The following is a 13,037-nucleotide window of genomic DNA, read 5'->3' on the forward strand; positions in this document are numbered from 1 at the left end:
TAATAATTAGAAGCGCGGAATGGCCGTCAGCCCCACCCCACTCCACTCCTCTCTCCTCTCCTGCAGCTACGGGACGCGCCGCGCGGGCCGCCACGTCCTCCTCCTCCCCCGCGTGACTCTGGACTCTAGACGACCGACGCCGCTTACCGGCGGGGCCCCAGCGCGCGCCCCGCATGTCAGCGACATGGACGGTGTTGTGCGTCCGGACTGGCTTGCTTTCGACGCCGACGACGTGGACGGGCGCCGACCGGGCGCTGTGCAGGCGAGGGGATGACCGGAGACCCCGAGTGGGACCGTGGTGTCAGTGGGTGAGGAGGGCAGCGTAAAGTCAAGGCGTAGGAGGCAAGGCAGCAGCACGGCACGGGTGTGTGCTTGGAGGAGAAGGCGATAGTGGAGGCCTCCCTCTTGGTTTCCGTGTGGCGACCGGTGCGCACAGCGATCTACAAAAGCGGCTGCGGGCGGTGATCGGGGCAAGAGGGAAGAAATGCTAGGGGCAGTCAGAAACAATGCGTTCCTTCGCAACATTTAGAAAGAAACAATGCGTTCCCTCGCAACATTTAGAAAGAAACAATGCGTTCCTTCGCAACATTTAGTACCGTCTTGTTTTTTTGAGAGGATACTAGTACCATCGCATGCATGTTGTAAATAATCTTCTAGGCCTCATTTGGTTCCAAGAGATCTCGAGGCTGCATGCATCAACTGATGCAGAGGCCGAAGGTAATCCTCCATTTTTTTTAAAAGAGATCTCAGGGCGATCCCCGCGCAATTCCCCGTGCGGCCAAACTTACCTGGGCGAGCCCATGGCGCCATTTGGTTGCACACGAGGGGGAGGGATCCCTGCCCAATCCACGTCGTTTCCACGGGAAGAAAAGCCACGACCCTTTAGGTCGGGGAGAGAGGCCACGGCTTGAGAAAGACAAGTGCAGCCGGTGCCGTCAACCAAGATCCAGCGCCCCGCCCCTGAGCTCCTCCGCCGGCGACCAAAGGGACGCGTCGGCCCCCCTCCGTCGATGACTGATGCAACGTCCCTAACCCCCTCCCTCCGGTCCTCGGGATCCACCCCCCACCCCTAGGCCGCCAGCGTGTTCCTCCTCCATACCTAGGCTGACGGCGACTCGGCAAGTCTACTAGTAGAAAAAGGGTCATCTGTCCCGGTTGGTAAGGGCCTTTTGTCCCGGTTGTTGAACCGGGACTAAAGGGTCGTTACTATGCCCTAGCCCTTTAGTCCCGGTTCTTACACGAACCGGGACAGATGGGCCTCCACATGGCCGGTGCGGCGAGCCCAGGCAGGAGGGCCTTTGGTCCCGATTGGTGGCACTAACCGGGACCAATAGGCATCCACGCGTCAGCATTTCAGGGGCTGGGGTTTTTGTTTTTTTTTTGAAAGGGGGGGGGTTGGGGTTTTGGGGGGTTAATTTAGGTGTTTCATATATTGTGTTAGCTAGCTAATTAATAGAGAGAAGTGTCCTCTCTTATCTCCGTGCTTGGTCGACGCTATGTACTACATACATATAGAGAGGACTAGACATGCTAGCTAGTAAGCAAACGAAGGAAACAGAAAATCGTCATGAACATATGCATACGGAGAGAAGTGATATCGACCACCTCTCCTTCTCCGAGGGATTGGTCGAACAACAAGTTCTCGTATATCTATCCGGCACTACCGGCTACATATATACAATAATTATCTCTTACAATATAATCTCCTAATTATATATGAACACAGGGTCCACATAGTATTCTCCGTTTTCAGCGATCACGTGGTCAAAGAAGAATGCCGCCAATTCCTCTTGAATTGCTCGCATACGATCTGGTGGTAGGAGTTCATCCCGCATCCGAAAGATCTAATTTGAAGAAGGGGGTCGATACATACATATATATACATATATATATATATATATATATATATATGAAACTCAACACAAATGATGGTAATAAAATAAAATTGTGAATATTATTGCTTACGCACTTCATATTGTTCATCAGAGTAGCCCCGCTCACAGGTCGTGTGGCGGATGGACTCGCAAACGTAGTATCCACAGAAATCATTCCCTTGTTCCTGCCACAACCACCTTACAAGAAATAGAGGTCAATCAAACTGATAAGCAAGCATGCTAAATGGTATTGATGAAACTAGCGCTTGAATCACTAGGAGATGCGCGGAACATGCTACTATAGTATTTACATTCGGGTGTCTAAATTGCAGCTTCTTCGGCAGTCCCGGAGCTTTTTTGGTGAATTTTCTCCAAACCCTGCCAGACAAAGAAACAATTACTTGATATCAGGAAATGAACAAAGTTGCGTATCTTGTGGTGGGTTGCTCGATTTCGGTCTAGCTTTTGTGCGGACGATGCTGCATTCTTCATCAATCCGGCGAGGGAGGATCTTGCTACGGTGCCGCCATTCTGCAGCCATTTGGGAGTGCTTCTGGGTTGAAACAAACATGGTAAAGACGGTGGCCTACCCCATTTCCTACTCGAATATGAATATGCAACCTATATTGGTTGAGTTTGGGATTCTGCGGGGGAATCTCCCATGCCAGTACTCGGGGCTACCTTCGGGAATCAGAAAGCCAAAGAGAGTTGAGGTTCAACCTATGATCGACAAAATTTCAGGCAAATTGTCTCTGAGAAAAGGTAGGCTCCTTAATGGGATGGGGAGGTTGGTTTATGTCAACTCGGTGGTAACGACAATAGCTACATGTTTCTTGACGGTCTTTCCACTAGACAAATGGCTTGTCAAAAAAGTGGACAAGCTGCGAAGAAATTTTCTTTGGGAGGCGGACGATACAAACATTGGTGGGAAAAGACCGGTAAATTGGAAGCAAGTTTGCTCACTAAAAAAATATGGTGGTTTCGGTGTCAAGAATTTTGAATGCTTTGGTCAAGCCCTAAGGATCAGATGGGAGTGGTTCCAGTGGGATGAGGCGGGCAGGCCATGGAAGGGCACAATGGCACCTTGCGATGTGACGGACAAACAACTTTTCTCGAGTTGCACTAAGATTCAGCTGGGGGACGGTGATGTTGCCGGTTTCTGGAGGGAACAATGGCTCAATGGGGAGGCTCCTTCCTTGGTGGCACCAGAGATGTTCAAGCTAGCCAGATTCAAGAAGCTTACTGTCAAGGAGGCGCTGCACAATGGGCGACGGATGTAGGGATCGTCTGGCTATGGGAGAAGATCTAGGGAGTGGTCTTAACAGAGGACAGAGACCGGGTAGAATGCATGGACTTTAACTGCAGGCGGTGTATATTCTACTTCCTCTGCCTACGATGCCCAGTTTGCGCCTAGGATTGAAAGGCCGGGGCTGACACGACTGTGGAAGGAAAAGATGGAGGGGAGGAACGGGTTCTACATATGGCTGCTCCTACAGAACAGAAATTGGACAGCGAACCGTTTACAAGCCCGGGGATGGCCGCACGACAATGTTTGTTATCTCTGTGACCAGCAGCCGGAAACCGCGGACCACATCACAATGTGGTGCTGCATTACGAAGGAGGTTCTGGTTCATCTGCAGGGGCCAAACACCTGGATGAGCGTGGATGCTTTCTCAGCGCCATCCATTGAGGAGTGGTGGTCGAGGCTGCGCTCCGGCCATGGGACCAGGAACAAGACCAAGGAGATCACCTTGGCGGCTTACGTCACCTGGAGTATTTGGAAGGAAAGGAATCGCATGACTTCCGAGCAAAAAGAATTAACGGCCATCGCATTAGACGGCCTGATCGGGGATGAGGTGCAGATGTTCTATGAGGCCACCAAAGTGATGGATTTTCCTGGCACCTCGAATGTCTTTGTAACACTTCTATTCTCCTTTAATGCCAAAGCAGAGCTCCTGCTGTTCACGTCAAAAAAGAAAAGCTGTTTACATATGCCCCCCTTTGACATTTTCATCTTGCCCTCCAAATGAAACATGTGTTGGTAAAAACTCGACCCTGTCTCTCGTTCCAAGCCCCCGTTTCTCACAGAGCATATGATGGATTTTCCTAAACAACATCATTTTTTTTTTCAAAACGGAGGCAAAGATTGCCTCGTCTATTAATTAAGCAGAAGAGAATTGCCCAGTTAATTACGGAAAACCGGGCAAAAACCGGAACAACAAGGGCCAAGCCCACTCCCAGAGACAGACACACAGGGCAGAGCCCACCCTAATCGACAACATGTCGACCTGCACCCAGACAACGGAACTCCGACTCAGACGGAGAACTCAGAAGAACAAAACCAGGCGACAGCTGGCGCCACGAAAAATCGCCGAATGGGCCACTTGTAGCCAGTCATCGTATACCACAGGGCCCCGCCGCCGCAGCTTCGACTCCACAGCAACAAACAAACCGAGGCAAAACCGCGAACACGCCGGAGAAGATCCGACTACCGCAACCAGTGCCGCGTCGCCGACATCGCTCCCACCATCATCGTTGCCACAGAAGTCTGGTCGCCACAGAGATCCTTTCGGGGCCGCCGCCCCGACATCCACCGCTCCGTCGCGCCCAGCGCACTCCACCGGCACCGCCTTCCGGGGCCGCCGCCCCGACATACCACCGCTCTCGTCGAGCAGCAACGCCGCACAGCCCAGCTGCCCGGCAGCCCACGCTGCTCAGGGCAACCGCTTGCAGACCACGAATGTTGCACCACATCTGGGGCCGCCGCCCCGACATAAAGTCAGACTGCCCCCTCTAGGGCGCATCGACCGAGCCGACACCCTCACCGCCCAAGCGGGACAAGGATGCCACCCAACCAATGTCGAGATCGAGCCCCACCTCATAGAGCTGCTACTCGCATTGTTCCCGAGATCGCCATCTCGGCGCACAAACAAAAACCACTCGGAGCCACCGCCCCGACGTCCACTGTCCCCGGCGACGAAGAGATCTGTGCAAAACGCAATATGCTGACTCTGGTCCCTGGTTGTTTGCTTTGTCCGCATCATGTCTGGCATTGCATCCCACGATCAGGGTACTACCTAGGTCCGGCCAGAGCTGTGATGGCGAACATGCTGGCCCTGCTAATATAACCACTGATTGGTATACATGACACATGACAGCGTTTGATCATAGCGGTAGCTCGCCGTGCCTCTGCTTTCCCCAGTTAATGAGAGCCGTAGGAAGGACCAAAATGTGCAATTCCCCTCTAGACTTGAGAGTCCAATAGCTCTGTTCTGTTCTGTTTTGTTAGTTTTCCTTTTATTTTGAAAGCCATATCTCTTCCCTCGCAAAACTAAAAAAGAAAGCCATCTCTGACCGTGCGTGCTGCCAGGGACAAATTTTACAGACAAGCTTAGATCCGGTCGTGGTACCTGACGGCTAACCCGATAAATTTATTAACCGTGCATATGGGAGGAAGCGAAAAACGGGATCTCTGACCGTGCGTGCTGCCAGGGAAGAAGAGGTGCCGGTCTCATTACCTGAGCTGATAAACCTTTTTTTTTGTTTAGTTGTTGTGAGTTTTTACTGTTCGTTTCTTCTGTCCTATGATGCGGAGGAGGCATCCATGTAGCTCAAGTTCCGGGCGTGCTTATACCTGGCCATGGGAAGCCCGGCCCGGCCCGATGCTGCCCCCGGGCCAGGCTCGGGCCTAGATCTTGAGCCCGAAGGCCGGGCCGGGCCTGGGCCCGTCATTTTTGCATTTCTCTGAAGGTCGGGCCGGGCCAGCCCGGAGCCCGACAGGCTTTTATGTGTTCGGGCCGGGCTCGGGCCCAGAAAACACGGGCCTGGGTTTTTTTCGTCGGGCTTGGCTAGGCCCGGCCCGAGATAGATGTTGAAACTTACCTTTGTCCAAAAGATCTCTGATAAATTGAGAAGTAGAGAAACTAATCTCAGATTGTTACGGTCTCAACATTAACTGTAAATATGCTGAAGCTGAACAAATTACTGTGCACACGGCGGCAGACCTGGGAAACAACAAGGAACAAACCCCGGATGTCGGAGCACATAGAGATTTCCAGGAGAACAAAACGACCAGAAGAAATCTTTCCCTATTTATAAAGCACGGATTGACTTTGTCGACTTCACCGTCACAATACGCTTCTTTCCGTAAATTTACGCTTTCGTTATTTTACTTTGCTATCCGAGGCGGTACTAATTTCAAACCCCCGTTAGTACAGTTTGTGCCACGCTGGGGCCTTTCCCGTGCAACCTGGTCCTCGCTTTGCTGGGCCTATATGCCCAATGGGCTTCCACGATCCGCTTAATAAAAATAAAAATAAAAAAAGGTGCTCATGTGGGATTCGAAGACAGGACCTCCTGTTCCATCAAGAGGAACGCAACCAACTGAACTCAATTACACTTGTGTTAAAAACCGATGTTCCTTCTCAAATAATTAGTCCCACCTCGCTTCTTTGCATTAATTCTCACCAATTTAAATACGGGGGTGTTAAACAAGTCAACAAGTAGCCTCGAGACTTGATACAGAGATAATGTGAGAAGAGAACTTGGAAGGGCCCTGTGGAGGGAGAGAGAAGAAAAAGCATGTATCAGACGTGGACAAGGAGGGCTGGGTGGAAACACGGGGGAACAAGGACACGGCTGGTAACCATGTCACCCTGCTAGCAGCAGCAGACGGCGACGAGGACGACCATGTCAGGGAGATGCCGATGAGGACGCAAGGACATGGCTGGCGACCGTGAGACGGTGACGAGGACGACCATGTCAGGGAGATGCCGATGAGGACGCAAGGACATGGCGGGCGACCGTGAGACGGTGACGAAGACGCGTGCCTTTGCATGGTGTGTACTAGCGTGTTAACTCTCACACCTTTTCCCTCTCTTATTGGGTTATTATTCTGTAATTGTTTGACTTAATTTTTTTAATTTATCAACAAACTGTTCTTCACATTAGGTTATCATTTGGTTTCAGAGAACAACGCACCCATAAATACCTCATATATTTCTTAGAAAGACATAATTTTGTAATATTTTTCTATAAAATATTTTTTATTTAATCATGAAAAAAGCAACAACGGCAACATAAAGTTGGTGTGACATATGTGGAACAATCACATTGTGAAAAAAAGCAACAACAGCAAAAAAATATCACATAATGATACTGTGATGTGATTTTGGTGCTTTTCTCATAAAAGAAATCCTATGAATTTCAAAAAAATGAATGTTTACTACTTAAATCCTAGCCTGTATAGCTGCACAGGTTGAGTTTTCAACGTTCCCTTGCGCTGGCATGGTACAATGTGACGTGCGGTGGCTGAGTTCATCGCATTGGGATTTTTTTTGCGGGGACATCGCATTGGGATCGATCATGCTCGGACCCATTGTGATTTGGTGAACACCGCCGATAAAAAAGAAAGATTAGGGTCATCGTTTGCGAAGGCGGAAGGACGACAAGTGACGACAGGGGTGAGATGTCATGTTAAAATAGAGAACATGGACAGGAGGGGGGACTTGAGCAATGCTTACATGGTTATAGGCCCGCGTGAAGTTCTTTCCTTCCGTTGTAACACACGGGCCTTTTTGCTACTGGGCTTCTGGGCAGTCCGAATCATCGGGGTTCTCGAAGAGAGGGAGGCGGTCGAGGCCAGTGCCGGAGATACTGATGACGCGGGCATGCTGGGTCGCAACGGCAGGCGTCGGTGCGCAGGTTCCGGCGACTGGACGCGAGCGTGACGGTGGCAGTTATAAGCTCTATGGTTGCGGCGCCATTGTTGTTGTTCTGAGTTCTCCTGTTCGACAGAGAAGAGAGAGGGTGAGGAGAGAGATGAGACCGGTGCTAGAACTGGGAGGGAGAAGCGTGGAAGAGCCGGCTCACCGGCGGGGACCCTGCTGCTGTTGCTGCAGATCGCCAGCGGGGGTGGCTGGCTCGACCCACTCGGGTTCGAGCTGCGGGAGAGGAGCGCCTGGGAGGCTGCCTGCTTCTTCGTGGACGAGGGCGCGAGGAAGCGCTCAGGAGCGGTGGGATCTGGGAGAGAAGGGGGTTGCGCTGTGTAGCTGTTTGCAAGTCTCTCGATGGGGAATTGATCTAATCCAGCAGACTGGGGGTCCCACGCACCGCTACCTCATCTCTCCTGGTCCAGTCATTTTCTTTCCAACATACGACCTCTCTCCTCTCCATAGCACTAGCACCCGTACCCGGAAGAAAATCATATACGACCGGGTCGTACGCTCCGAACAGAGCGACCCACTCCATCAAGCACCACGTGGATCCCCGAATCTCAAAGCAATCACTCTCATCTTCTTCCATGTCTTCTTCCCCAACGGGCCATCTTCCTGTGTTGCAGCGCCGCCATACCACATACACTAGTCGTTCCTGGCATGAGTCCGAGGCTCCGGGAGGCTCGCCGGCGACCTCGCGGAATTGGTGCTCACCTGTTTCGTGTTGCCTTCTTGCACTCGGTAAATCCATGTTGCCCTGTTACCGCTGCTCCTGCTCATTTTCTTGGCGCTCCTCGCCGGCAGCGCACGCGGGCGCGGCGGCATGCCTCTTCAACTTGCTCTCGCCGGCAGCGCACGCGGGCACGGCGGCATGCCACCCATACGAGACCTAATCGCGCTGCCAACCTTGTTCCGGTCTTCGGGAACCTCACCGTCGCTGGCATCCTCCGCGCTGCGTGGCGGCTGGGACGGCGTCGCAGCCGGAGAATGAGTGGCACAAATCGATACGGCGGCGCTGCAGGTTGCAGCACAAGCCTGACGGGAAAGAAGATAGGAGTGCTGCTTTGAGATTCGTGGATCCACGTGGCGTTGGATGGAATGGGTCGCTCTGTTCAGAGCGTACGACCCGGTCGCATATGATTTTCTTCCCCCGTACCCACACCAAGTGACACACAAGATTGTTTTTAACAGGAGAAGGGATCCCAAGGACCGAGAAGCTCCATTAGAGTTAGATAAGAGAACTACAGCCGGACCCTATTTCGTCCCTAAACGTTCGAAACGCATGCCCGGTCCGGTCAGTGTCCGGTTAAAAAACAACCGGATCGGACCCCTCATTTTCTCTTAAATCGTCTAGACTGACCAACGTACCTCAAACCGGGACCAAATTGCACAGTTAGAATTTAGAACTTGATTGTCTTCAAGGAGGCAGTTCATTTGTGTATATACAAACCATTCATGATATAATTCTCATGTATAATGTTATCAAGAACAAAATGATTCATTTTTTATATCACGTGTCCACCAACTCATTCATGGTTTTGCTATAACCAACAATTTGCTTCCAATAACTCGGATTTTAATATGTTATATATGAAATTTGATTAGAGAAATGTGTGAAATCTGTATATGATGTTAATTTTACTTGTTAAATATTGTTTTGGAAGCAAACTTATAACTATAGCGCATGATCCATTTTTTTCATACAGGCGGCGATCCGGATTGCAAATAAACACCCACTATAATCATATAGGGAAAAGAAAACATCGAGAACTACACATGCATACCTCTGAATACGTCGCAGGGGAAAACAATAGATTTCTCATCGCGAGTGTGAGAGAAAGCGAGAGAGAGGGAGAGGCAGGAGAGAGAGGGAGAGAGAGGCGTCTTAGGATTAACCACATTCTAACACGTTTTGGTTTGTGTGTACACTAAGGCCACCGCCGGCGAGGGTGAGAAAAAGGATAAGCGGCAACACAAATATGATGCGTCACTAAAATAAAGGAGATGGACCTACTGTGGTCTTGAGTGATGGTTGTTCGGTTAAGAGTGTGTGTTGTGTTTTTTCTCCCGTTGCAACGCACGGGCTCTTTTGCTAGTCAAACTAAAGGCACGACAACAATGATCCCCCTGATCAACCAATCCCTTGGCAGTCGCCAGGAACTTCAGTACATATAGCAGATTCAGTTTAAACTTTAAACTCAATTGTTTTCAGCATTCCTTCGAGCCAAGAAAGACGATTTAATTAGCACGTTCCGCTGAAATATAAGGGATACTGAAGTAACTATAATAAAGCTAACCTGCGGTGATCATACTATACTTTGCGAGCCTTGGCAGCTTTCTCCGTCATAGCGTCTTTCTCCTCCTTGGGGGCATCGTCTCAGAGCCGGCTACGACTGAGAGACTGGTGGGTGATGGCATCTTCGCTGTCGATGGCGGCATCTTCGCCGCGTGGTTTGCTGAGGCGGGGCGCTGGTTTCTGTTTGGCAACGATGATGGCGTCGAGAGGAGCTTGGGTCGCGGCGTAGTCTTCGGTAGTCGGTTCTTCCCGGCGTGTCCGAGGTGCTCTTCCGTGGTTGCTTGGTTGCTTTGAAGTCGGAGCTGCAATGGAGCGAGTCCAGGTGGTGACGATGACATACACTCGGCGGTCGTTTGCGGAGGGCACGGTCGGCGCAAGTCCTGCATATTTCCCTTCTGTTTCTCGTCGTCGAAGTCGGAGCTGTCGGTTGCTTGCGAGTGTGGCCATCTGTTGGCATGTGCCGTCGTGGATTCTGTTCCATGTCGGTGGCCAGGTTGGCCGGTGGTGCCCATGTCATGTGGGTTGTGTTGTATCGGTTTTAGCCTGGTTTTCCATTAATTAACCGGGCAATTCTCTTCTTCTTAATCAATGAAAATGGCAAGTCTTTTGCCTCGTTTCAAAAAAAAAAATTGGCAGCTTTCTCCCATATATCAATAAAGATAGTAGGGCCGGAAATCCAACTCGGTGCCCAGGCTCATCTGCTCTCAGTCAGAAAAAAAATCAAAATAAATACTAGAAAAATTCAAAAAAATACATTTTTTTGTGGTAAATAATTTGATGCGTGAAGTCCGCTCCAAATTTCAACTCATTTCGACATATGAGCAGCTCTCGGTGAAAAAGACAAATCGGGTCAGAACAGCGTGTGAACAGTAGACTTTTTTACAGACCCTGATTTTGTCCTTTTTGCCGAGAGCTGCTCAAATGTCCAAATGAGTTAAAATTTGAAGCGGACCTCACGCATCAAATTATCTACCAAACAAAAAATTAGATTTTTTTATTTTTTCTAGTATTTGTTTTGATTTTTTTCGTCAGCGCGGGTGCAGCTGAGCCCGGGAGCAGAAACGCCGCGTCCACTAGTAGGGCATGCTCTTTTCAGGTGCTCATACCCTACACTTTTATTACATCATCCACTCAATCCAGAGAGTTGATAAATCCAATGCAAGCCTCTTTGAGCTTGCTGCAATGATGCTAGTCCGCAAGAGCTAACGTGGCCGCCACAGTCTTGGCATCAGGAAACTCAGAAAGTTTTCTTTCACACATCAACTTCATCCTTTCCATGACAAACCTATCCGCAGCCACGAGCAAATGCCTTACGATTTCTTCTTCGTCATCATCATGGAGGTCGTCCAAGGGAGGCAACTCATCCGTGTAGACGAAGTGAAGCAGTGCTTTGAAAACAGCAGGCTCCATGTCTTCAATGGTTATGATGTGCCCCTGCCCGCACTTGTCCCTCATCGGCCCGTAGAGCTCCGCCTTGAAGACTGGCGACCGCATCGCGAGGACGATCTTGTGGGCAGTGAAAAACTCATCTTTGACCTTGAAAGACACATCCGATTCCTCCCTCGCATCCATCAAACTTCTAAGGTTGTGCAACAAGTCTGAAGGCGGCACTTGGATATTAAAGCTCATGCCGATCTTCCGCATCTGTGCCTCCTTCAGCTTGATAACAGTGATGTCACACTTAATGAGAAGGATGTCGTTGGGGATGTACAAGTACGCCGACCCTTCGATCTGGCTCCTCCTCACGAACATGGAATGGTACAAGCAGGATAGGATCATAGGACAACACTAGGGGTTGCGCAACACCACAGGCGCCGTAGGTTTTGGCCATGTGAAGTTCGGTGGCGACGGCTGTGTGGCCTGCTCGATGAGCGTCAGATGGTACAGCGCCCTCACCTCCGCGTGACCGCGTCCTTGCTCAGGAGCTCGAGGAAGACGGCGACGTGGTCCTTGCTGGCCTCCGTGTAGCCGTCTGGGTAGTAGCTGAGCCGCCAGTCGTAGCCGCCGACGGCGAAGGGCGCGGACTGGATGACCTTGCTGACGCCGAGGCCCTTCCACAAGCTGTAGCCTTCGATCTTGAACACGTGGTCGCCCCGCGCCTTCTCCGGGGTGCAGGTCGAGATCGTCGAGATCCCCGGGCTCTTGGGCGCCGCCATTGCTGATCTATGGGGTGGGTGGAGTGAGAAATGAAGCGCCGTGGGCGGCGGTGTCGATGGGTGCCAGTGGGGTAGGAGAACGGCGCCGAGGAGGATCTGAAGGCGCTGCGGGGCGCTGGCCGCACGACGAGGGGTGGAGCGGGCTGGGAGAACGGCGCCTAGGAGGATTTGCTGATTCGCGAGGCGACGGTTTTGGAGTTTGGACTGCGCAAAAATGGGTAATTTGGGAAAAGTGCTCGGCCCACGCCACCTGAAGCACGGCAACCGCTGTTGATCGTCGGCGAATGCTATATCTCGCTTATAGCGAGACTAGCATCCACCTTGCCAGAATGGCTCGCACATATGGGCCGGCCCCATAGCGCTGTCGCACACTCGTTCAGTCGTTTGCCGGAGCAACTACTAACACTTGGCGTGCTCTCAGCCGTCGTCACATATCGCGTGCTGAGTGTTTTCTTAGGGATTTGTTTTTTTCATACGTATTTTTGGGTTTTAGAAGGTTTTTTTGGCTTTTCGGGTTTGCCCGGTTTTCTTTAGGCTTTAGACAAAAAAATACTAAAAATAAATTGTTTTACAGAAAAATGTGTTTTTTGCATCCGCGAGAGATATATATTTGCTTGTCGTGAAAGCACAGCTGTGCCTCTTGGAATATAAAAAAAAGCAAATATTTGCTTCTTGTGAATGCACATGTTTTCTTCCGTGGGGAAAAAAGTGGGAAAAACCCGTGCTTCTGGCTCGGTTTCTTTCTTTCCTTTTTTTGTCGATTTTTTCTCATCAAAACCTATTAACATGAGATCCAGTATGAAAGATCTTGACACGAGAAATCCAACCGTGAAAACGGCTCAGGATTTGGACGCGCGGTTTAAGAGATAAAACATTTTGAATAAACGAATCTACGAAAAAAGGAGAACTCCCAGGTTGCATCCGGTTTTTTCTTCTTTTCTCTTTATCATTTTATTTTATTTTTCCTTTGGGTTTTCTTCTTTCTTCTTCTTCATTG

The 13,037-nt window shown here is 50.5% G+C and overlaps 1 protein-coding gene across 1 annotated transcript; it reads right to left on the reverse strand.

Moving 5' to 3' along the window:
* Positions 1–11,072: 11,072 nt before the first annotated feature.
* LOC123168615 (BTB/POZ and MATH domain-containing protein 1-like) lies at positions 11,073–12,040 on the reverse strand. Its single transcript, XM_044586498.1, has 2 exons — positions 11,781–12,040; positions 11,073–11,622 (listed from the first exon to the last, which is right to left on the reverse strand). Exons 1-2 carry the CDS (start codon positions 12,038–12,040, stop codon positions 11,073–11,075), a joined length of 810 nt encoding a protein of 269 aa, XP_044442433.1.
* Positions 12,041–13,037: the final 997 nt, after the last annotated feature.

Source organism: Triticum aestivum, chromosome 7D (assembly GCF_018294505.1).
Source record: "Triticum aestivum cultivar Chinese Spring chromosome 7D, IWGSC CS RefSeq v2.1, whole genome shotgun sequence".
NCBI classification, from domain to species: Eukaryota; Viridiplantae; Streptophyta; class Magnoliopsida; order Poales; family Poaceae; genus Triticum; species Triticum aestivum.

What these genes read in the sequence shown, in the direction of transcription:
- LOC123168615 (XM_044586498.1), bottom strand. Translation starts at nt 12,040, where the DNA reads ATGGCGGCGCCCAAGAGCCCGGGGATCTCGACGATCTCGACCTGCACC. An exon ending in AAGGACGCGGTCACGCGGAG is followed by an intron (nt 11,623 to 11,780) that starts GTGAGGGCGCTG and finishes GTTCGTGAGGAG; the next exon opens with GAGCCAGATCGAAGGGTCGG.